This window comes from Eriocheir sinensis, chromosome 56, assembly GCF_024679095.1.
Source record: "Eriocheir sinensis breed Jianghai 21 chromosome 56, ASM2467909v1, whole genome shotgun sequence".
NCBI classification, from domain to species: Eukaryota; Metazoa; Arthropoda; class Malacostraca; order Decapoda; family Varunidae; genus Eriocheir; species Eriocheir sinensis.
The window spans coordinates 6,454,734-6,480,894 of record NC_066564.1 but is presented as its reverse complement, the minus strand read 5'-3'; the positions used below and the strand labels follow the sequence as shown (position 1 = coordinate 6,480,894).

The window sequence follows — 26,161 nt, the reverse complement described above, 5'->3', positions numbered from 1 at the left end:
TCGGAATGACCAAATCAAGTTCCGGTGCAGCGTTACATATGGTCACTCATAACAGTTTTCCTCCTCGCACCAACTGCTGCGCAGTCCAACCTACCCGCTAACTCTGTCCACATGAACACTTGATGCATGCATTGAATCTTTCTCACGAGGACTAGCAGAATGTGGTCACAGCAGAGACACCTCATTCCCAAGAATGGCAGCCCTACTGACGGACACGAACAACTGTGTGCTTTTTAAATGTATCAAGACTTATTTAGTGAGTAGCAATCATCAGAAGGGAAAAGAGTAGTGTTGGAAACCATCTGTAATGGACAGTATAAAGTTGATAGTAAGTATATGTTAATTCATGTAGATGTCATTGTTGATTATTTGAAGCGATCATAGTGCACGAATTTTGAGCATGTATATTCCTGCTTGTTAAAGGAAGCCGTGTTGGAGCCCACTAGTTAACACACACACACACACACACACTCCGGTAGCTCAATCCGCTAGAGCGCCGCGCTGCAAGGCTGCACGGGCAAACAGGCGGCGGTTCGAGCCCTGCTCAGGCCGGATTCTTTCCGTTGACTAAGAGTAGTTACTGTCCCCCCTTGAGCAATGGGGATGGGGGGGTGAGGTCCTGGCAGTATCCAGAGATCGACGATAATGAGCATGCACTTGCTCGTGTCGGGAGGGTACCTGCTGGCGAAAGCGAGTTCAACTCGTGATCAGCCCGTAGTGAATTACACACACGCACACACACACATAATTTTGAACAGCGCAAAACAAGTTAGATGGGCAAGTAGTTTAATTTGAATGGTAGGTAAAAGGTAAAATTGGAAGCATACGCTTATAGCTGCGCGTGGCGGCGGCGCTCATCTTCGTCCTGTTGGTCTTTGAACATGTGGTGGGAGGCAACCCAAATCCCGACACAGGGCTAGTGTAAAATCCGGGTTACCACGGCTTATCTTCCTAAGGTACCCATTTACGACCATCCCGAAAGGGAAGGAACATCTGGGTGGGCTGCACGGCAACTACTCAGACCGGGATTCGAACCCTGGCCCGCCGATCGTAATTAGGAACGCTAAACACTACACCGCCGAGGCGAAATCAATTTTTTAATTTTTTTTTCTACGGCTGAGGAAACAGCTCAAGGGCAAAAAAAAAAAAAGAAAAACAGTAATGAAAAAAATCCCGCTGCTCGCTGTTCCTATAAAAGATTTCAGATGAGGGCTAAAAGAAGGGTCAATTTCGGGAGGACAGCTGTCCTGATACCCTTGAAAGAGTTCAAGTCGCAGGCAGGAGGAAATACGGATGAAGGAAGATTGTTCCAGAGTTTACCTCGCTTATAAATGGTTCTACATAAAACTACCTTTGCAGGAATAATGGGAGAGAGAGAGAGAGAGAGAGAGAGAGAGAGAGAGAGAGAGAGAGAGAGAGAGAGAGAGAGATAAGATAAATTTTGTCAAGTGCCAGCCCTTACGATCTATAGTCACAATGCTGATGTGTTCGGTGAAGCTATCTACACTAATAATGAATTAGCCACTCTCCTCGGTAGAGGCTATGTGCATTGAAGAGGTCTAGCGTATTACGTGTTTACATCTCGTATGTTTCTAGGCACCTCGATTGTCACTTCAAAGCCACGTACTGCATGTGATCGTCTGAAGCTCAAACTCATGATGGTGGATGGCTGATTTCCAAGGTATGGTGATATTCGATCAATGAATACATGTAGCCTCATGGAGAAGCAATTTTAATGGACCATATATATTGGCTATATAGGCAACGCCACATGTGGCCACTCAACTCTAAGCTGTATTTTCCAGAGTTCAAGTTATAGACTAGAGTGCGTCCGAGGCTGTCTCAGGGATACACGGCCATGATGCCGCCGTCGCCCCAAGCCGATGATTGCACACACTTCACTCCTATAGTCTATCGAATCTAACTTGAGCCTTTAGGCACTTCTCCCCTGAGCCGCTGTTGCCACATCACCCCATCACTCCTCTGAGGAGCTCGCTACCCACCCCCTTCTCTCTCTCTCTCTCTCTCTCTCTCTCTCTCTCTCTCATTTACGTTATATATAACATATTTTGCTTGAAAGGTTTCATTATTAGAGTCTTTTTGCTATAGTTAAGTGTCTAAAAGCGGTAAATACAATGGTGGATACGATAATCTGGCAACGGTGCTCAAGTTTCAACTGTCAACAGCCGTCCACGTGAAGGGAGTCCGCGCCGCCGCCGCCTCCGCTGCTTCTGAGACGAGTGACCCGTGAAGCACCGCAGGGCCATGTTGTCAGTTACTGATGGTGACACAGAAACTGGTCTTGGCGATGTCTGAAGTGTACGTAGCTGGACCAGACAGCCATCGACGCCAGGGAACGATGGATGGAGTCCCTTGCACACCCTGGAGGAACTTACGAGTCTGTGAGGTAAGCAGTGGAGTGACGCGTGTTGCCCGCACCTCAGCCTGGCGTAGTGGCCGCCCCTTCACGTGCATGCCCCGGCCATAAGTGTCATCATTTGAGTTGGTCATAGTTGCCAGCCTTGATCGAGAGGATTTGAATAAGATGACAGGCGGGGCTCCATTCCATGTGTCCCAAGGAACCACACCGTGGGAGCCTGTTCCCAGACTCCAGCCTAAAGCCACCACTATAATTATATGGTAATTTTGGAGAATCATTTCGTGCCTCCATCATTATGCCCAAGAGAATACTTCCCTTGCCAAGGTTTAAAGTTGCTTTATTTCTATATTTAATTTAAACCACCCATTGATGAGGAAGGCCATATGAACACCAGAGGAATGTGAGGTGAAAGCACACATCACATTGATGCTGTCTAGCTAATATGAAGTATTACTGTGTGGCTACTGTATGAACATAAGAACGTGAGGAGTCTGCAAGAGCTAGCATAGGCATAGTAAACAGTCGTCTGTGTCAATAATATGCAGGCAGCAATAACAAATACAGTCAATTATAGTTGATTATGAGTTAAAATATTAGTAATGTCATAAATAGCTGTTTTGTTAATTTACAAGATCGCTGATTATGATTATTAAACAGCCTTGAAGCTGTCCACCAACGAGAAAATTAACAGGCTATATATTAATAAAACAGCTATTTGCGACATTACTAACATTGTTTAACTCATAACCAACTATAATTGATGGTATTTGTTAGACGGTATTTGAAAGACTCCGATGGTTTGGACATGTAAAGAGAGCAGGTGAGGACACAGTGCTGGGAGTTGTGGAGAGATTAAAGGTAGAAGGAAGGAGACCAGTTAGTAGACCTAGAAAAACGTTGAGAAGGTGTAGACAGGAAGACTTGGCATTGATGGGATTTGATGAACATCAAGCAGAAGACAGAGTAGAATGGAGGAGAGCTATAAAGTGTCCAACTGCTCAGGAAGAGTGAAAACGGACGTTAAACAAAATGATGATGATGATGATTTGTTATTGCTGTCTGCATATTATTGACGCTGACGACTGTTTACCATGCATAGGCTAGCATACAGTATCCACAAAATCGGACACGCTGTGTGGCTGCAGATTGCCATTGCGCGTTAATGCACACTTCAGACTCGGGTGAACCCGAGGTCAGTGGTTCCAACCAAGGGTCCATAGGCGAATTTCAGGGTTCCATAGAGATTCTGATTATTTTAAAATTTATTGTACGTACTGGAATTAAGAGACATTTGGCTTGGAATAAAATTCATACTATACTGTATATAATCCTTAAAACTGAATGCAAGCTTAAATGCTAGAACTACTCTGCATTAGGTAATGGTGCCAGGGGTGGCAATTTCACATCTCGCGTAACAAATCAGGGCCCATACTTATAAAGCTAACACTTCGTCTCAGGCTCGTCTTAAGAGCCCAAACCGGCCCTGTGGAGTCCTATACCCTGGGTGTTAATCTGAGACTCGGCGTGAGTAGCTAAAGTTGGTCCCGGGCAGGCAAAAGTCCTGGGTCTAAGGCATCGACCTTCAAATGTAAACATTGTCGGGTATTGCTAGACAGCCAGCATGCATCATCAAAATTGTTTTACATTCAAATGCTCACTATAGCCTTACAAAACCCTATTATAATGGATAGGATGTACTTCTATTCAATACTTTCACCATTTTAAGGTATTCTTACCCATTAATTTTCATGAGATAACTGATCTCTCGAGCTAACTCGTCGTTGTTGGCAACTTTATGTTCCCTACTACCTGTGGTGGGTAGAGCCCCAGCTAGGATGAAAACTCGTGACTGAGGCGAGACATAAGTCAAACGCCTAATTTCTTTATAAGTATGGGCCCTGGCCCTTGGGATAGTCATGAGTGACCTGTGAGATGAAAGGAAGATACATACTTTGATTTAACTCTAGAATGTTTTGTGGGTCATATAAATAAACAAAAATTCAAAATATGCTACTGATTAGGCCCACCACCCTTGCTTGAGACACAAAAACAGTCCCTCCACCAAGTTTTTACCCCTTGTGTGGTGATGTTAGGTGATCTGATTTTGGAAGTAAAAATCATTAAAATTTTCAGAATCCTTTGAACACATCTTAGGTAAAGATTTTTTTAGGTTCCTGTAAGTTTTTGATGGTAGATAATTTTGCACTATTTTGAGAGTAGAAATTGAATCAGCACACATCAAAACCTCTTGGGTGTACGTAGTAACTTATAAATGCTAAAATTCATAGTATATCCTATTGACTTGAAGCAAGGGGTGGGGAAGACAGCCACAAGCAGAAAGCAAGAGTGAAAAATTGATGGCGAGTGGCTGAAGAACCGATTCGGAGATACTCCCTGTATATGAAAGCCTTTTTTCAATGTAGGATAAGCTCAAGGGGTTCTTATGTATACTGATTTGATTTCTACTCTCAAATATTGTGGAAAACTTCCCATTGAGAACTTAAGAGGAACTTAAAACAATCTTTACCCAGTTTTGTCCTCACAGTATGCAGTAATGAGGGCCAAAGTGCCAGTGTGTGGGCCAAAGCAGTGCAGTGCATCAGACCTGTCCCCCCACTAGCTAGTGCTGCTGGTGGCTTGTCAAATGGAGGGTTTTGCCTCACATTCATGCTTTCTGCCTTTGCTAGGGCACATGAAAATAATACATACTTACAAAAAATTTGGAAAATATAATATAGAAAATACATGGAATACAAGCAGACATTACAATGTCCCCACTACCTGAACCCCAAACAAGTCATATATCACGGCAGCTATAAGTAAAATTAGTCTTCACCTCTAACAGGCTGGGGTCATTGAAGAAGGCCCTCAAGACAGCCTACTGGCTCTACAGGCAGCACCTAAAAAATAATACATAAAATGGTGGTTGAGAAAAATAATTTTCAAAACCTCTCTGTTTATCTTTTCAGGTGATAGATGCAAGTACAGTCTGGGTGCGAGAGGTCCCCTCCCAAACTTGTTCAGAAGAGTTGCTCCAGTTTTTGGAAATGGAAAAAAGCATGAATCATCACTTCAGTAGTAATAATTCTTCTCAATATACTACTGATCATGCATCCTTTGTCAAAGTTGGAAATGTAAGTCAAAAGATTACTCCAGCATTTTAGTTTTCATTTAACTATTTCTTGCATTGTTTTTGTTTGGGGGGGTGTTTTCTTTCATACAGCTTTGTATTGCAAGGTATTGGGTATCTGCAGCCTGTTGATTGCAGTGTTATGTATTCAGTTTTTCTTACTGGAACTTACGGTTGTGTGAAATGAACTAGATTTCATAGTTAAGTTTCAATGTACCTTCTAGAATAAAAAATGGCTTTATATCTTCAAGATATAAAGATATCACTCAGCCACTGCCTTGCTTAGGAGAAGTAATTAAGGACTTACACTGATATAGTCTTCAAGAACACTGTGCCCACACACTAACCACTAAGCCACTGCCTTGCTTAAAAATAATTAAGAACTTATACTGGGATAACTTGGGAATCAAAATAGATGGTGGACACCTTTAGAGCCTTAGATTGTCTGATTTTCCAATACGGTCTATAAAAACTAGTGTCTCCAAAGTATTTGATCAGGCATTTCTTCAGTCCCCAGGAGTACACATTGTCTGGTCTTTCCGATTCTATGAAGTATCTCTCATGCCCTTAGGCTTAAGAGACATGTGACTTTTTTTGCTAAACAGCTCAGTACTCATGATAAATTGCACAAGCTCATCAAATGCCAAGTCTTCTGACTTTGATGTGGTGGAACCCCTTCTTTGAGCAGCATTAACATTTCGTTGTGAAATGTAATGGGGTTTTGACAACTTGGCCTGTCAGTTTCTTTAGACACAGGATTGTGATGAGCAGTGTCTCTTAGGTGGAGGTTTTCCGACTTCAAGTTCCATGACTGTCACACTTTAAAGTTGTATCAGCCCAATGTGAAATAAATTTTAGTTTACTATCTAAATCTACAGACTATCAAAATAAACATGCAAATAAACATTATTTTATTTGCAAGTCAGGTTTTATTATATCTGAAAGTTGCCAATTTTGTGTACCTTATTTCTATCGCACTTAATCACAATTTGAGATGTCACTATGTTCCCTTTCATTATTTTTATGATAAAGCCATAAATTGCAGGACTGACACTGTGCACAAGAAAAAGTGAAAAATTTCCCTAGAACCAGAACAGTCTCTTTCTCAATACAGGAAAAGCCACTTTCCAGACATGAATGGGCTGTGTCCATAATATATTTGACAACTGGTTATGACTATTAGCCATTCAGTGCCACATGGTACCATATGATGCAAAACCCTATGAACATTGTATGTAAGCTCACACGCGTCCTAGTCTGTTCTAATTTATGTTGTTGTGCTTAGTTAAGCATTTTAACTTTGATATAATTGCCAGAGAATAACCTTTGTACCATTTCCTGCAAATCAACAAGATCTATGCGATTTCCAAAGTTAGTGTGAGGGGAAACATTTTGGCATCTTACAGCCTAGGCTAATGGATTATGCTACACATGCATACTATATACCATTAGAAAGAGGAGTAAATGAGAAAAATTTTGACATGTAATACGTGTATGTGCAACTTTTCTGATAAATGTGCCTGTTAGACCTAAGAAATGATGGTACACGGAATGAAAAATTAAGGCATTTGTGACAATTTTTGTCCATATTTCTGTCATTTTTCAAGAAACCTACAAATTATTGTCGTATGAAAGGTGTGATACATTCAGCTGGGTCAAACTGCATGGCTTAGAATAATTTTTGTTTGGTTTCCTACATCAAGTCGGCCAATATTGGACAAAATGCACTTAATAATTTTTTAATGAAAAATTGTGACTTTGCGACAAATTCCAACATTAGGTTATAAGTCTGACACATTTTATCGGACCACAACCATCATTTCCAGAATCTAGACAAAATTCTGCATTAAACCATATAGGTTGTGCTTTGTTCTACCCTAGGTTGGGGTCATCTCAGAATTTGACCTCATGACCGCTGCACTATATAGCATCAAGAGAAGTGGATTGTGGATTGGATGAAGGGTGAAGCATGGTACTCTGAGGTGGCTTGGCCTTGTGGTAGGAAAGGATAAGAATGTGCTGGTTAAGAGAGAGTATGAGAGCAATACTAGGGGAAATCCTATCACAGGCAAACTGACAATAGAGTATATCAACAGTGGATGAGAGAGTTGGGTCGAGTATACAGGAAGGGAGTGCTCTGATTGGGAAAATTGGAGGGGTTTCTGCTTTAAGCATCCCTCAAGGATAAATCTCCCATGGGTTGTACTAATACTTTTACAGATGGTGATGGTCCAGAACTTTTTACTGCTTTTTCAAGTTCATTTTTAATTTCTTCCCTTTTCTTTCCTTTTTATTTTTAATTTATTGTAGCAGTGTCTTTTCTGATTGACAGTGTTCCACTTTATATACTCTTATATTCAATAAATCAATGACTTTTTCACATGACTCATTGTGTCTTCCTTTACCCAATAAAAAGAATAAACCTCCAACTCAAGAAGTTTCCATCTCTTGAATACACTTGGACATTTGTTCATGACTGACAGTTCTCCTTGATTTCTCCCAAAGCCAATTGTGGTGTGCTACAATGGCTGCTGGACACGTGGAAAAATAGAAGAACTACCCAAATCAAGTATGGAGAAGACAGGTGTTTTTCTCCTTGACTATGGCATAAGCATTGCTGCTGAAGTAAGTACAGCTGCTTTATCACAGTTGTTGAAGAAATTCATTAAAGGATTATGCATCGTTCAGACTCTGTGCTGAATTTGATAATCCTATTGATGTTTTTTTTTTTTAAGATTTTTCTCATTAAGACTCATATTTTTCATTTTAATTGCAAAATATTTGTGTCCTGATGCATGTTCCTTAACCCCCTAGATGTGTCTTTAGATTTTGGGTGGGTTTGCAAAAATTGCCCATTCTTTACTAAAGTACTAAAGCTGTCCCACCACATTCCATTTTGTTTTCATCATGTAATTTCCCTATGTAACACAAAAATTATTATGTGTACCTTTTAGTGAGCACTCGGTGCGGGTTTCAAAGTCAAACAAGTATCCTTGCTATTTTTAATTTTTAAATTATTTATATTTTTTTCACAGACATTAAATGTGCCTACATGTTGCAGTATGTTTACATGTCACAGCTGAAGGGTTAAAATAGATCATTGGGGTATACAAAATTAACAGCTTCACTTGTTTTTTAAATGCTACTCATTTGTCGTATTGTTGTTATGATCGCATACAACCTAGAAAATTTAAGGTTTTCTTCATTCGTGGATTACTTATGCTCCCATATCAGAGAGTTTATGCATACATTGATGTAGTTGTCCCTGCCATGTTGTCGATGATGCAGTCACTGCTGCTGTGTTATTGACAATGCAGCTGTCCTCTTCTGTTCACTCAGCCTTACACATTCACTGGAATACATTGCTTCATGTGACATTTTCACCTCTATTCACCTCATTGAAAAAAAAAATAGAATATTGTGACTCATTCAGTGTTGTCATCATTTTTCTTCAAGGCGCAGACCATCATCCCCCTCACTGATGTCAAGTGGGCAAGTGTTCCCTACCAAGCAAGAAAGATTTGCTTGTTTGGGGTGACACCAGTCTCTCTTCAGTACAGTTTTGTAAATCAAAACGTGAAGTTAGTATTAAAGTAAGTGAGAACACTTCTCTAATTATTACTGTACAGTAATTGTTTTGTTTTTACTCAGAATATCTTTGTATGAGGCACTGCACAATCAAATAAAAATTTGCTTGTGAAAATGATAAAAATTGCTAATAGTTTTTACAGTATACTGTATACCCTTGTCAAGCAAAGGGGTCATGATTCTACAAAGCATTGTTTTCAGGGAATTTGTGGCTGTTCAGTTTAATTATTAACATACAAGGGAAGTAGGATTATGGGAAGCTTGGATATGCAAACAAGGTACATCTAAAGAAAGCACACTTTCTTGTTTTACTTATCTCTTAGTGTAGCGGTTAGCACATCTAACTATGAAACTGTAAGCCTGGGTTAAAATCCTGGCTTGGTCAGTCACTGCACAGCCCACCCAACTGTTCATCATCTTTTGGGTCTGGTAGATAAATGGGTGTAGCTGGGAAAACTTGGAAGCAAAAATGTGATAACCTAGATGATGCAATGGCCCAGTGTTCTGGGGTAATTGGTTCTCATCTACCTCAGGGTTAAGGGCCAATGGTATGGATATGAGCACTGCAGCCACTTGCAGCTGATAGTGCATTCTACAACTTTACCTTTATATCTCTGAAGCCTTGCTCCACCAATGGAGCTTCCCTGTCAAGTAATATTGAAAAAATGTCCATCTATATAATTATTTGTATTAATTTCCACATTATAAAGTAACCTTTCATTTACATCAGCTGCAGTTATCCACTGACATTTACTGACTCTGTATTTGCAAATTTGTTCAGTACCATCCAACATTAATAGTGGGGTAACTTGGGAATTTGCAGGATACCTTGCAAAGATGATGTGCATTACAGTATAGTGCTGCATATAATGCACTAAATATGGGGCTGTATGGTTAACATACTTTCATTCTCACATAACTTTCATTGTATGAAATTCTTTGAAAAAGTCATTAATCACCAAAAGCCTTTGAATTCTTGAAATGAGCATGCTTCACATACATAAATGACTCTTGTTCATTACCAATAAATGTATGGTACTTAGATTTAAGTATTTTTTTTTCTTCCAAATCTACCATTAATTTATATTTTTGTTTCTATGTTTCACATCCTCTCCAAAATATACAACCTTACAATTAGTTCCATTCTAGTTACTAACCACTAATACTTGTTTATAAATAGGGTGAATGCTATTTATGGCACTATCACATATCACATACTCTTATCATTCCTCACAGACACTCAAAGCATTGGGATCCATCAGCAACAGAGTATGTTCGATTACTTTCAAGCAAAACTCCTCAGGGGGAATTCACACCAGTATTCTTCAGTCAGAAAGGTGAAGTTCATTTGTTTTTTATAATCTTTTTTTGTACGCATTTCATTTTACGAGTAACTTCATAGTTATATAAAGTCAGCATACCTTGTCCTTATTTCTAGACATAAAAAGATTGCAGCAGTTCTCTACAGAACTTATCAGATACCCCATTGCATCGGCTGTCACTTTCACAGAGAAAGTAGTTTCTTGTGTTGGTAAAGCTCAGAAAGTTCAAGACAGGGTATGGTTCCCATTTGAGAATGTTTGCCAAGCAACACTGTTACCATTTTCGTTAACCCCTACAATTCAGGCAACTCTGATGCTTGCTGTGCACACTGTCCAGTCATTTTTGCTTAACCTGTCCATTTTGGCTAATCTGAAGCTACGAGTGGCTGAGAAACCGCTGAAAACAGAATAAATATGAGGGTAGCAAAACAGCATTGGTTGTACATAAGTGTGTTCCTCTCACACCCATGCATCTGTTAGTATTTTTTTCTATTTTCACTCAAAAATCATTATTATTAGGTATTTTTAGTTACAAAATTAACCCTATTGTGACAGCTGGCATCCAGCCCTGATGCTCCTGCTATCAACTGTTAGGTTGTATATGGTGATCTACAGGATGGCCACCAAACAGAGGTTGCACAATAATGGAGCTCAGTCTTCTGATAAGACGAGGGGTTGAAGTTCAAGGCTGTTGATGTCACTGTCTTTGCCACTAACACCACTTTTGAAGTTTGAAAAAGTGAGTTTCAGCTCTTTCCCAATTGCATTCACATTGAGAGCTTTTTTGGGAGCAAGAGGAGGCTTATGAGGAGTCAAAGTTACTGGCTGTGGACACTTGGACATGGAATCAGAAGCGGAAGATACAAAAAACTCTCCTGCCATTGTTACAGTCTTGGAAACACTGAGAATGGTACAGAGAAGTTGTGTGGCAACTTAGGAGTCACACTGACCCATAACACCCCACACAAACTTCAAAATTATGGCGTTGCAGAATTAAAAACATTATAAGCGCTAACACTGATCCCTGTGGAACTCCACTTGTGACCTTTCTCTAGTTCGATTTCTCATCTTTCAACACGGTTCTCATTTCTCTATTTGCTTGGTAATTTTCATCCAGTCTGTCATTTTTCTCCCCAATCCTCCTCTATTTTCTAATTTTCACAGCAGTCTCTTATGTGGAACTTTATCACATGCCTTATTTAGGCCCAAAAATATTCAGTCCGGCCACCTGTCTCTCTCCTGCACTATATCTGTTACTCTTGACTAAAAATATATTAGATTTGTGAACAAGATTTACCTTGTCTGAATTCAAATTGACTTTATTTATTATCTTCTATCTCTCTAGATGGTCCATCCACTGTCTTTTAATTACCTTCACACATAGCTTGCACATGACATTTGTTAGAGAAACTGGTCTATAGTTCAGAGGCTCTTGTTTATTTCTGCCTTTGGATATTGGGACTACCCATGCCCTCTTCCACTGTACTGGGACTTCTTCAGTGTTGATCGAACAACTTCTAATGTTCTGAATTGGTTCTATTAACTGTTCACTGCACTCTTTTAGTACTTGACCTGATAATTCATCTGGACCCATTGCCTTCTTACCATCAAGTGATTGTGAGAAAATCTAAATCTACGAATATGTGAATCCATGAGTAGTGAACCCGCAAATACGGGGGGACAGGTGTTCATCTGTGTAATGACCTTAAAAATGCTCAACTAGGGACAAAATTGCAGTCATAGTTTCCTCCTCCAAAATACTAACCATTTTCAATCAGTGGTCTTCATTGTTTCATTACACCTCCAGATACATTATGAAGAAGGAAAACCAAGCATGCAACATGACTGACTGGTAAAGAAATTATGGTATTTGAACATTAATAACTATCTGCAATTTTCTCCATTTTTATTTTAAATTGTTGCTGGGTGGATTGTCTTTCTAGCACATAATTTCTGTAGTAGGTCAACCTTCTTACATGGTGGGAATACATTTCTGGAAGATTTGACTTACTGAAATAGTTTAGCAATTTCAGCACATTACTTAAATTTTTATGTACCACCAGGTTGTCTTTATGGAAAGCTGCTGCTGATCCTTCCTAAAGAATCATGGTCTTCCATTATACCTGAATCCTCCAAAAGTCATTGGGTCCAACGAGAAGACAACCAGATGGCAATAGACCTTGCACAGCTCCTTGTAGATTGTGAATTTGCAGAACTATGGAAGGATGAAAGGAACAGCAGGTCATCCTTTGATTCAGATCACACATATCTCAGCAAGGGACAGTTTAGTGGCTATTCCTTACCTTCACAAAACTCTGAAACTTCAGGTGACACCTTAAATCAAAAGTAAGTTTCCTGTATATATTCTTATGTTTTTAGGGTTGCTAATTTCTGTGAGTAACATTATCAGTCAAAGCCTTCTCCTTTTTTGTGCATAAATCTGTATACAGTAATCCCCTCTCCATTGCGGGGTTTACGTTCCAGACCCACCCGCGATAAGTGAAAATCCGCGAAATAGAAATACTCTTCAAATACACCCTAGGCATGTTTTTATAACTTTTACAGTACTTTTAAAATCATTTTAAGGTCTTTAAACACACTTTTAAAACAATAGAAACACCGTACACTGTAGGGAGACACGTGGAACTGAGACAAAACAAGGCGAACAGCTTCTCTCTGTGAGATGCGAAGCAGCGAGATGCTTCTAGAACACAACAGCTACTCAGCGGCCGCGAAAACAATACTGACGCTCTGATTGGCTGAATTGGTACATACGGCCATTCTATCATGACACATGAGATTTAAACTCGTAAACTATGCTGCAGAATACCGAGACATAAAAATTAATAGGTTTTACAGAAAAAAACACGAAATACCGGGTCTGCGAAAACTGAACCGCGATATCACGAGGGTGATAGAACAGAACCCTGTGGGACACCACTGTTGATAGGTGATGTAGCCCTGAATCTTTGCCATCTATGTTGATGTTTAGAATCATTTTCCATGCACTCCTGCTCCTGCAATGGTGTGACCAGTGAGGTGAAAACAGTATCTTTATAGATAAGATAGTTTTCACAGCAGTGAGAGCTGGGAGTAATTTGTGCAGTTCCTGCCATCTAGCTGCATGATTGTTTGCAGCTCATGTAGGGCTTGGAATGGTAGTATAGGTACATCAAGACCTACAAATAATTATTGTACTTTAATTTCAGATATATGAGGGAACCATCAAGAGAAACTATAAATGAACTCTCTTCTACTTCATATGAAGATGATGAGGTTGGTGTGGTAGTAAGTGATGAGACACCAACCAATCTGTCCAGAAAATTAAGACCTCCCACTACAAAGGAAACTACACATTCTAATGTCTACCTGAAAGCAGATACTAAAAAACAAGCTGAAAATGGTTGCATTGGAAGAAGTCAGAAGAAAACCATTGAGTTGGAATCCATCTCAAGTGATATGAGTAGTAGTAATGAAAATTTAAACTTAAGATTAACTAATAAGTGTGGCAACTTATCATCCAGTGGTGTAACATGTCCATTGTTAAAGGGACTCTCTACTGAACATCTGGGTCTTTCCAGAAATATATTTTCACCATTTCTGTTGAAACAAAAATATCATTTGGATTTCTCCCAATGTGAAGGGAATATAAAGATGCCTGAGGATGAATCTATAAAGCATAAGGAAGTGAATCAGAATGAGGGTAGAAGCAAATTGGTGGATGAACTCTCCAAAGACATGCAAAAAGGTTATATCTCTGAAAAAAATGAAGAAAACAACATCATGGATACAGAAAAATCATTTAACCCTATGGCTGAAGATTATATTACCTCAAGAGATAAGAATGAATCTACTGAGAAATCTAATTTGACTAACATCCCTCAATGGGTGTGCACAAGCTTAGTTGGAGCTGTGTGTGACCCTGAACCTGCAGTACCAAGAAGTTACAGTCTTAAAGATATTAATTTGCCTGAAAGAAAGAATGTTGAACTAAATGAAGGAAACAAGGTATCTACCAACACTGATATTGCAGATAGCATTAAAAACTTGAGACAGAAGAAACAAATGCTAGCAACTACCAAGGAAAAGGGAGAGATTAAAAATCCTGAATATTACAATACATCAATGAGCACAGACAAAATGTGTCATATATCAAACAAACAAGAATTTAGAGAAGTGTTGACAAAGCATCATACAACCACAATGAAACAATACTCACTTAGCATTTCAAAGACTGTCAGAACATACAGAGTGTTTATGGCAGGTGGACATCGTATTTTAGATGAAGAAGTAGTGATTAACAAAGATGTTTTGCATACTACACTCAATTCTCACATTGCAAAGGTTCTGTGCAAGAAGGGGATGAGTGCCACTCGAGTGCAAGCATATTCATGGCCAGCTCTCGTTCGAGGATGCTCAGCAATCATTGTTGGTGAGAAGTCATGTGGAAAGACCTTAGGCTATGTTGTACCATTGTTGTCAACACTCTTAGACACTCATCGACACATGAGTCACCGGCTTCCTCCAGGAATTGGTCCATTGATGGTGATAGTTTTTAGCACATGGCAGAGTGCTAGATGTGTTGCAGATCATATTGACAGCCTTCTGCCTGCTAACACAACTTTAAAAACAGTAACAGCCTGGGGTGGATGTGGAGCTGAAGAAGAGATTAGAACAGAGAAACAGCTCCTTGGTGGCTGTGATATATTGCTGACTACAGCCTCATATTTTATTCGCCTTCTGACTGGGAACTCCACATCACAAGCTGGAGACACCAAGGGGGCCATCACCACTCTCTCAAGATGTTGCCACTTAGTTATTGATGAAGCTGATATAGTACTGGGGAACTTCTTGTCTGAAGTTAAACAAATAATAACTATGTGGGGAGAAGAAAGGAAAAAATGTGCTAGATTAGATTTGGATCTCCAAGCTGTGCTGGTGAGCTCTAAGTGGACAAAATCACTTAGCCAATTAACCCACATTTTGCTCCCTCTTCTGGATCCAACAATCATAATTTCATCACCATTTGAAGCGGCCATTGCTTCTAAAGTGGATAGTCACATCCACTATGTCAATGATGAGACAGAAACTTATGGCATGGTGATAGACCTCATTGCATCCTCTTATTCCCAGAAGAAGAATATGGTTTTTGTAAAGAGTGATAGTGATGCTGATATGTTGGGTTCATTGATGAAAAGTGTTGCCATATACTGTATAGTTACTAAAAGTACTGTCTGTACTGACAAACTGCAGCAGTTAGTTCATGAATGGCATTTGATGCAGGGAGTAACCATGATTGTGAGTGAGGAATCAGAGGCATCCCTTCTGTGCTATGACCTCTCTAATGCACAGACTATATTCCACACCCACTTTGGCTCCTCTTGGACAACCTTCTCTCATAGGTATGGCTTTATGGTTGACAACTTTGTCACTAATGTAGAGAAAAAATCTGTCAGTTGTGAATCATATATAATTGTGCCTCAATTTTCACTTGCAAATATTCCCAAAGTTTGGAATGAATTAAGCAGAATTTGTGGAATTGCTGCAGAGGAATTAAAAGTTAATTTATTATCAACACATGTTGGACTGCCAGAGGACACTGCCATATGTTATTACCTCAAAGCCTTTGGGAGTTGTTTTGAAGAATATTCCTGCAAATGTAGACATGAATTCCACTTTTCTGACATTAGTCATAATCTACCAAAAGCTGGTAAAGTCAAATTTGAGGTCATGAAGGTGCTGAATGCCACACAGTATTTGGTACGTCTTACTGAGTACAAAGAAAAATCAGATGGACAGATCATTGACCTGTCAAATCACTATCACATTATGAAGTCTGCTTTACATCAGCATTACGCAGACACTTCCCACCATCAACCCCTTTCATATGTGGAAAAAGGAACACTGTGTGCTGTTAAAGACTCCGGCCATTGGAGCAGAGCCAAGGTTGTTTCAGTTGATTACTCCAAGGTCACAACTCTCTTAGAAGTTTTTCTTATTGATGAGGGGAAAAACATTACTCTTAACATGAGTTCTGCTCTGTTTCTTCCACTGCACTTGGCAAAAGTTCCACAGCTGATAGTTGAGGTATTCCTGTGTTGTATTCAGCCTTTGGATCAAAATAGACAGTGGACTCCTCAAGCTACTAACTCTATATGTGAAGTCTTTTCTAAAGATAAGAAGAGCAGGTTTGTTGGACTGATTGCCTTAGTTTTGGAGCACACCATGTGGCTGAATCCTGTTCTTGAGTTCTCCAAAATAGGAAAGAAATACATACAGAAAAAATCATTGAGAGGTAAGCTTTTGTCTGAAAGATTTGGGATGGACAACCCTAATCATGTGAGAAATCTTGAGGATCTTTGTTCCCTGGCTAATTTACCATCCAGGCATGAGAATGTACTCAGCCAGGGCTGGATAGAAGCTCTTAATGAATCACTCCAAGAGATGCAGATTGCTGGAGATACTGATGATCTGGATACAGATACCCTGACTCATGATAAAACTCCAACAGAATTGGATGAAACTGTTCAGAACAAAGATAGTATCATTGATGATGTCTTACACAGTGAAGATAACTGTCTGAACACTTTACAAATTCGTGAGACAAAAATATACTCCCATCTTGAGGAAGGAAAAAGCATGACGATCAGTGCAGGAAGTTCTCTTGCCTCACCAATTCTGGCTCATGAGGAGTTACCCCTTGATACAGAAGTGAGAGTGCATGTGGCTGAAGTGGTGTCTCCTGAAGAATTTTATGTTATTAGAGAAGACAGACTTAAAGAGTAAGTTATGTTATGTTGTTATTAATGTAAAATATACATGGTTAATATGAAAGATGGAAGTAAAAAAGAGCCTCACTAAAGATCACAAACACACACACACACACACACACTGGAGTATTTGAACAGAGAGGACCTGTGTGTGTGGAACGAGAGAGAAACGAGAGGAGATGGAAAGAAGTTGAGGGCGACCATGTGTAGGAGAGATGTGAAAAAGTTTAGCTTTCCAAACAGAAGCATTGAGCTATGGAATAGACTGGAGGAGGAGGAGGTGGTTTGTGCAAGAAATATTCATGATTTTGAGGAAAAGTTGGATAAGAGTGGATATGGAGACAGGACAGTGCGAGCATAGCTATCTTCCTGTATGTCACAACTAGGTAAATACACACACACACACACACCAGCTAGTTATCTTGAAGCATGTCATTACTGTTCTTTTCAGATTAGATACTCTTGAAGCTGAAATTGATAGCATCCAGGATTTCCTAGAATTCTGCGAAGATGAGAGGAAGTTCGGCCACCATTCCAGTGTCAAGAGCTCCGAGTTCAAGCCTTCATTGGGTGACTGGTGCATTGCCAAATTTACAGATAATAAGTAAATAGATTGTTTTTCATTTAGACTAATTTAACTTTTTACACATTTTGGTGTCAGTGTCAGCATAAGGAAAGGGCACCAGCCTATTATTCATTTTCTCATTACCCTTATCAGAATGAGGGGACTGAGGTCATGCTATAATACTAAGCTAGCATAAACTTTCATACACATTTTTACAGGTACTACAGAGGTCAAGTAGCAGGTGGAGATCCTAATGGTACGATGCTCATCTTCTTCATTGATTATGGAGAGCAGATTGAGGTCCCTAGCTCGCAGGTGAGAAGCTCACTTTTCATTTGAAATCAAGAAATCTTTAAAATTTATTTATCCGTATTCTCAAGATATTGGGATGTAGAAGCTACTATAGTTTGTCACCTCTGTTACATACCATGAAGACATTTATCTGTAGCGTTCAGATCATATAGAACTCAAGGTTGTTGTTAAAATTAGTTAGTTAAATATGGGGAGGTGGTGGCTGAGTGGATAGCGCAACGGTGTCATATCCAGGAGGACGAGGGTTCGCGTCCCACCCGGTACCACAAGCTGGGATTTTTCAGTCACGTCCAAGTGTCTTAAGACTACCCACACATGCTGTCCAGAAGACCACCTATCAACTCGGACTCTAGATTATCTCTCAAAGAGAGAGTCAATGATGAGCTCCGGGGGGACAGCATGAGCCAAGCAAGATGGCGCCACTATAAACACTTGCCTGTGCTGCGATGGGCTGAGGCCAACCATCAGACCTCACCAAGAAAGCCTACCAGCGCCATAGGTGGAAACGTTAAAAAGAAAATAAACAAATAAAAATAAATGAATAAATAAAAACTACCATCAATGTCAGAATCTCCTCATACAGCATACTTCATAGAGATGGATACTGGAAAGTTTAAGAAACTACCATCTAATGAAAAGTATAAATTTCTTTATAGGCCAAAGTTGCCAAACTGCCATTTCCATCATTATGGTTGACAGAGCAGTATGTTTATTGTTATAGGTTTAACAAATATTTTTTGTTTTTTCTGCATTTTAGAATCATATATAAAATTATTCAGCACTTCCTGTGTATCTGTTAATATGGTCTGACAATACAACCATCAGCTTCACTAATCTCTCACAGATTCTTCACCCCTCTTGTCATGTAGCTAGTATATTTGAGTTGGATACTAAAAATTTCCTGATACAGGAAAGGGGTAATTAATGATTATGATTATGAAAACTTTCCTCAGATTCATGCTTGTCCTAGTGTATGGGTGGAATGTCTGCAAGCCCAGGCCATTCGGTGCTCTCTGGCTCACCTCTCTATCCCCCCTTCCCTAATGCAAGCAGCTGCACAGGCCATGCTCCACCTGGCAGACAACACAAACTCCTGGACCGTTAAGGTTAGTTGCACACAACTCTTTACTCAAGCTCATCCCTATAATGTCCAAACACCTTATGCACGAGTTAACCAGCATCTCCATTCTTTCATTCCCTTCACTGGTAAACTCTGGAACAGCCTTCCTTCGTCTGTATTTCCTCCTGCCTATGACTTGACCTCTTTCAAGAAGAGTGTATCAAGACATCTCTTCACCCAAAATTGACCTCTCTTTTGGCTGCTCTTTACTTCATCTTTTATGGGAGCGGCAAGTAGTGGGCTCTTTTCTTTACATTGTTACCCATCTTGTGTCAGCAGAGCAGCTCAGGTTTCATGGGTGTAGCATAGTGGGCATTAATAAAGAACATGTTTTTACTTATGAAAACAAATTTCTCTTCATATTTTATAACTTTTGCCTCTCTATGAATCATACCTGTTGTAGTCAATTTAAAGATTTTAGAAATTTTATTCCACAGGCTCTTCAAGTCAAAAATGAAGACAGACCGCTATATGTTGTGGAAATGAAAGACAGTGCTTCCAATCCTCAAGTGGAGATGTATAAGGAACTTATACACCAAGGTCTTGCTCTGATTGACACCACGGTAAGAAAGAAACTTAAGTTGGAGTTACAAGGTCATATAAAAAACATAGGATCTAATAATTAATTGAAAACTACTTTACTTGCTGTACAGGTGACCAGTTGAGTTTTGCAATGGTATCAGCAGATCACCACGCAGGCTTCCTTCATACCAGTTTTCATGTTTGGGGGGCCAATTTCTCAATTAGTCAGTCAATCAGTCATTATGCAGGGAGGTGCTAAAGGCAACCCACTCAGAGCTGAAGACAGTGGTAGGTCACCATCAATCAAAACACATCCGCAATACATGGGAAACTCAACTCCTCCTTTACACTGGATACCCGAGATTCAACTTCATCTTTAGCCACAGATATTTCTTTAGATAATTCTTGCTTGAATTCATCCAATTTTTCAACAATGCTGGTACCAAAAGATGCTTTATGAAGATACGGAGTGCAAATCCACTTTATTTTAGGTGTATTATCCTGCTTAACTCCAGTCTGATTAGCACACTTTACATTGTGAGACACCACTTTGGACACAAACAGCATGCAAGCCACTTCTCGCCTGTAAAATCTTCACAAACGCAGCACAAGGCTCTCAGGCTCCTGGTTCTGCCTGACATTGTCGACTCAGCAGATCCGAGGAGCTCACGCACACACGTCCACTCTCTACTTTTGTTCTATGAAATTTTTTGTCCGATGAATATGAAAATTCATCTTATTTTCAGTTTATCATAATTTCCATTTAGTTATTACAAAAATGATTAATAAAACGTTTATGCCATTAGAACAGGCTTGAAATTCTGTAAACATTTATAAAAGGAGTTTTAAGAGAAATGTATTTAAAAAATGACTTTTTTGTGTCATTTAGATTTTTTTGCATCTTTTAACCCTAGATTACTATCGTTGTCGGACTAACATAGTTACTATCGATGTCCGGAATTCCAGACAAAGTTTGCAGGCTTGAAAACACATATAGGAATGGTACAAAGTTTAATTACAAAATTTTTACTTAAACTGGAATACATTCTTAATTCTGTGACTTATAGACTTAACGTATTACCCAAAAATAACATTACGAAAAAAAAAAAATGTGTGAAACTTTAAAAAAACGCTACCTTTCCTTAATGAAGGCACAACTACCAGGCAAGTGTTGGCTGATTGTGTTGAAATGTGCCAAACATGGAGTTCACACATCCCCCGAAATGTTCCAGCCTCGGAAGCCCTATTGCTTGCATTATACTTGATATGTTATAATTACTATCGTGTCCAGAATTCCAGACAATTGGGAACAGTTCAGGAATTAAGCACGGGAAAAACACAAACGTACCTCACACACCAAGGGCAGAATGCTAACTGAAATGTCTTGGCTGTACAGCACCGTATGTCTAACAGATTTCCTTCCACAACGCAAATTAACCCCCCAAGCCGGGATTCAGGACAACGATAGTAATCTAGGGTTAATGGTTAAGGAAAGCGTCACATGTATATTTTGGGAACCCTCCATGACTAGTGCATGATAGCAATAATGTGAGAAGGATACTCGCTCTTGTGATAAAGCCTAGAGAGAGTGTGTGTGTGTGTGTGTGTATTTACCTAGCTGTAATTTTACAGGGCCTGGGCTTACGCTCGTGTGGTCCCGTCTCCGTATCTATAATTATCCAACTTTTCCTTGAATCTTTGCACACTCTTTGCCGATACTTTTTCTTCACTTAATCTGTTCTGTTCTGTGTGTGTGTGTGTGTGTGTGCACACTTAAATTTATCTGAACTTTGTCTCTCATCAGATGATGTCCGTTGATGGAGAGGAAACTTCTGTGTTTCTGAATGCTTGTAACATTGATAATAAAGAGATTGAAGATTTTTTCCTCGGGCTATCAGCAGTTCATCAGGATAAGATTAAAAAGGTATGGTATCGTATTGTATATGTTGTATGTATTGAAAACTTTTTACCTGCCTTTTGGGATAGGACTTATGTTCCTGTGGGACACCAAATGGTGTTAGCAATCATGTGATCCTTAAATATGTTGAGGTGTGAGCACCATTATGTGTGTTATCAAGCTGATTTCACTGACTGAACTTACCACTCTCTGTATGTACATTTTGCTTGGCTGAGATGGAATGTATTAGTTACAGTATTTGACAGAATGGAATTTGTGCTAAATGGAGTTGTTATTTCAAGGAGATTTATCAATTGAGGACTGGTTGGATATTTTATTTAGTGGAGTCAGCTGAAAGGCAAAAGTGAAGAGAGAAAATATACTGCTGTGGTAATGGTCCCGTAAGCAGAAGACAGTTAAAGTAGCTGAAAGAGAATGTCAGTCAGTGTCTACATACTCCCATCTTGAAATCATTCATGTCAGGATAGAGGTGATACAGACAAAGCAAGGCTTTTTCAAAGTTTACCAATAATTCTGATTAATTCTTGCATAAAAAATTAAGACATCATAGGGGAGCTGGAGCAAAGCAGAGCTGTATAAATATAAATCTATACATCTCTTGAGTACAGTCTTGTACAATGGGGTGGTGAAGGTGATGTGGTGGGTGATGGTACTTGTAAAAAAAGCACTGCACTGAAAAGTGAAATACCACGTGTGTTGGAAGAAACACTCTTGGTTGAATAAGTTGCAAGTTTCATCTGGTAGACACAAATGTAAACTATAGTTGAATTTGAGTATTAATACAGTCCCTGTGTGTGTCGATTCTATAAAAAAATAAGGTAACCACTGAGCGTCTGCATTCCTTTACCCCTACACCAATGAGGATTCAGTAGGGACTCCATAGTGTGTGAGTATTGTAGGGAGAGAGTTGGAAGTAGCAGGATTGAGTGCTGAGAATAAATGCCAGAACAGGGAGAGATGGAGACACTTCTGCTGCAGCCACTTCCTGGAGGGAAGTTTCCATGATGGAGCAGGGCATTGGAGATAGACAGATATAGAAGCACTACTAAAGTAAAATAGAGTTTGGATACATCTCCCAAATCACATTAGCATTTTTTGTTGGCTTGATTAGATACTTGTTATGCAAGTTTTGTTGTTTAAAAGGGAGTATTTCATATGAAAGGCTCTTGGTATTACAGATATTTAACATGGAAACTTCTTTTCAGGCCAAGAGAGAGAAACCAGAAGTTCATATGAAAAGCAAAACAACAGATATGGAAACTGAGCAAAAGGATAATATATTTCCATATACTACAAATATAAGTGAAGCTGATCATTCATATGAACCAGTGAAACAAAACAAAACCCATAATCCAGTAGAAAGTTCAAAACAAAGTAAAGATGTCAATCCTAGTGATAAATATGAGTATAGTGAAAGTATTTCTGGAGCTCTTGACCCACTTCCTAACAAAAAGAAGGAAGGAAAACTTTGTTCAAGAAAAGTGAATCACAATAGACAAGATAAATGGTTAGTTTCAGAAAAGAATAAAGACTGGAAATATAAAGAAAATATTCTGGATGTTAATGTAGTACAGACGTCAAGAAGAAATCTATGTGACAGGAAGCTTATAAGAGTGCCACCTTTAAGTGCTGTGGAAGGCATTACCCAAAAGCTCTTCCCCGAGACATCTTGGAGCCAGAAGAAAGACACAGTTCATGTCACCATTCACTTGGTTGGAGTGGAACAGTACCAGTGCTGTGTCAAACCATCACACCTTATCTTTAAGTAAATGTATTCTTTTATTTTTCAGATGGAATATACTGTACAAAAAATCATGACATTACATTTTTCATTCTGCCACTTTCTGGTATTTCTAAGTAATTGATTCATATAATTCAGTAATTAACTTAATTGAAAAGACTTCTCTTTTGAAGGTTTCAATTATTAACTTTTTTGTCTCCTACAGGTCTACCTTGAGAGATAAGTTTTATGTTTTGGATGAAGAACTATCCAATGAAGTAATTGCTGACTCAAGTGTTGCCAGTATCCAAGGAATGCATGTGTCCATTACCCTAAAAAAGGCTACTGAAGGTAAGTAACCCCTTGAACTGTGGACGCATATTAATTAAGCATCCTAGGTCATATAATTATGATATGCCTTGAGTTTCATTATTATTATTATTTTTACTATTATTATTATTATGATGATAATGTAGACATGAGAGAGAGAGAGAGAACAACATGCCATTTGACCCCTGCCCTTATCACTCCCTCTCCCTCCTTTCTCTTCTCCAATACAAGGTGTGTATTTACCTATTTGTAGTGTACAGGGCCTGAGCTCAAGCTCAAGTCAGTCCGGTCTCCCAATCTATATTTGTCCAGCATTTCCTTCATTTTATGGACACTGCCTGCTGCAGTAATGTGTTTGCTAAGTCCATTCTATGTATCCACACTCCATATGGAAAACTGAACTTCAGGTCTTTCAAACAAGTCCCCTTTCTCAATTTCTTACTGTGTCCTCTTAGTTGCCTCCTCCCTTCCATCTCATTTAAATCATTTCTGTCCAACACTTCCATTCCACTCATATTCCTGTACAATGCTATTGGGTCTCCTCATCCTTTTTTTTCTTCCAGTGTTGGTAAGCCCAGTTCCTCCAATCTAGTCTCGTATGGCAGGCTTTATAGTTCTGGTACCATCTTAGTCACAATCCTTTAAATCCTTTCAAGTTTCCATATGTCCTTTTTCTTGTGTGGTGACCAGACAACTGCTGCACACTCTAGCTGTGGTCTAATCAGTGTTGTTATCATTTTCTTCATCATGTCCCCATCCAAGTAGTGAAATGCCACCCTAATGTTTTGTAGCAGACTATATGTTTTTTTTAATATCTTGTTTATGTGCTTCTCAGATGTCAGTGTATCTTGTATTATAATTCCTAAGTCTTTCTTCACTCGCTGTGTTGATGATTGTTCCTCCCATCTTATACACTTCACATGGTCTATTTTTACTCTTGCCCATTTTCATTGTGTGACATTTCATTGAAATCCATTTCCCATTTTTTACTCCATTCATGTACCTATATCATTTAAAAATTTGAGGTGGCAGCGTGGGGATTCAAACTCGCGTCGTCCATCACGCGGTGAATGTGGGGCCAGCACGCTACCACTCAGCCACCGCCTACGGAGACTGCCGCAACTGCTAGCTATGCTCGAGGGGTAGGCTTCGCCCTGGGGTTTAGCAGGCGCAGTTTCCCTATTCTCGAGGCACTGAAACTATGCTTGACCACCAACATGAAGCTAACTCAACATATCGTCCGAGGTGGAAGGTGAAAGGGAATCATTCACGCCCAGGCATACAAGATGCTGAGGCTCTCCCCCCGTTTCTGTTGCGAGCATAGTATCCATTGTTCCTGTTTTCTTCTTTGCAGCACTATCCATCTTTCTGAGGGAGATTGTAAAAACACAAAGAACTCACACTGTAGTATTGAAAACATGACATGAGTGCATGGATGCTATTTCTACAAGTTTACAATGCGGACTGAGACTAGAGCTGTCATCTGATGGTCAAGAATTACCTAAGACTGTTCTGGAGCAGTAAGTAGCAGGCCTTGCACTGTCTCCATAGCTATAAAAATTTTTTAAAAAATATAAAAAAATTAAAAAATAAAATTAACCCCAAATCTTGCAAAATTCTTGCATTTCTTGTTCTGGTGTCTTAGATTTTAAAGAATTCCCCCCAATTCTTGGCAAGAATTGGGGATCCTGTAAGCCGTGGCAGGGCTGGGTATGGCCACTGTTTTGCTGGCCGCACCTCCATAGGCCGATGGCAATGACCAATTCCTGAGCTTCCTATGAGTAACCCTGCCAGGTGGGGGTGGACATAAAGTTCACGAGGTTACTGTTGTGTTACTGTTGCACCACAGACACCTTGTGACAATAAGTTTCCAGAGCATGATGATACAGACCCGACTTAGCGCTACAACTATAGTGCCAGAGAATCAGTGGATAAAATAATCAGAAGGTAGTACAATGATATTACAGTTTTAAGACTGTGCAGAGCACCATATTGCATCACCAGTTATTTTGTTTAAATATCCTATGATATGGCTCCTCCCTAGAAGTTGAAGGAAAGTGAGTTACATAAAAAATAATTGGGCATAAGGGGGTCATTCCTCTAGCTGTTGCACTATTCCTAATTATCTAATTACACTAACATATTTACATTATCCTTTTTTGTTTCTTGGCAGGGAAATGGATGAGTTTGTTTAAGGACAATAGACATCGACCCTGGCTGAGAGGAGACTTTGATAAGCTATCATCAGGGAATTCTTCAGAGACAGAAAATGATGATGGTATGGCTTCCCTATTTCATATACAGTAAAGTTTCACATTTAGCAACTAATTGATGGTAGAGAAAGTTTGCCAAATGTGAATAACTGAAACAATAGAAAAAAACATTAATTAGTACCAGAACCCTCAGTCATCCTTTCTTTGCTTATTTGGTGACTTTAAAACATTTTTTTTCACCCTCATCTTGCATCGTGTATTTGGTGAACTT

General features: G+C 39.4%; 1 protein-coding gene across 2 annotated transcripts in view; it reads left to right on the top strand.

The window, feature by feature from the left end:
* The first annotated feature begins 156 nt into the window (after positions 1-156).
* The window catches only part of LOC126984208 (putative ATP-dependent RNA helicase TDRD12), a 27,685-nt gene continuing 1,680 nt past the window's right edge, over positions 157-26,161 (top strand). Inside the window, exons 1-17 of one of the 2 annotated variants that reach the window (XM_050837734.1) lie at positions 157-328; positions 1,597-1,681; positions 2,187-2,407; positions 5,350-5,514; positions 8,016-8,135; positions 8,967-9,103; positions 10,335-10,435; positions 12,484-12,766; positions 13,630-17,202; positions 17,642-17,794; positions 17,974-18,070; positions 19,021-19,173; positions 19,625-19,750; positions 21,514-21,633; positions 22,833-23,392; positions 23,574-23,698; positions 25,851-25,955. In XM_050837734.1, coding sequence (XP_050693691.1) covers positions 2,282-2,407; positions 5,350-5,514; positions 8,016-8,135; positions 8,967-9,103; positions 10,335-10,435; positions 12,484-12,766; positions 13,630-17,202; positions 17,642-17,794; positions 17,974-18,070; positions 19,021-19,173; positions 19,625-19,750; positions 21,514-21,633; positions 22,833-23,392; positions 23,574-23,698; positions 25,851-25,955 — 5,944 coding nt within the window. In that variant the 5' untranslated portion in view covers positions 157-328; positions 1,597-1,681; positions 2,187-2,281. Of the gene's footprint in view, positions 329-1,460; positions 1,682-2,186; positions 2,408-5,349; positions 5,515-8,015; positions 8,136-8,966; positions 9,104-10,334; positions 10,436-12,483; positions 12,767-13,629; positions 17,203-17,641; positions 17,795-17,973; positions 18,071-19,020; positions 19,174-19,624; positions 19,751-21,513; positions 23,393-23,573; positions 23,699-25,850; positions 25,956-26,161 lie in introns of those variants that run through there. The other variant, XM_050837735.1, reaches the window with a different exon arrangement.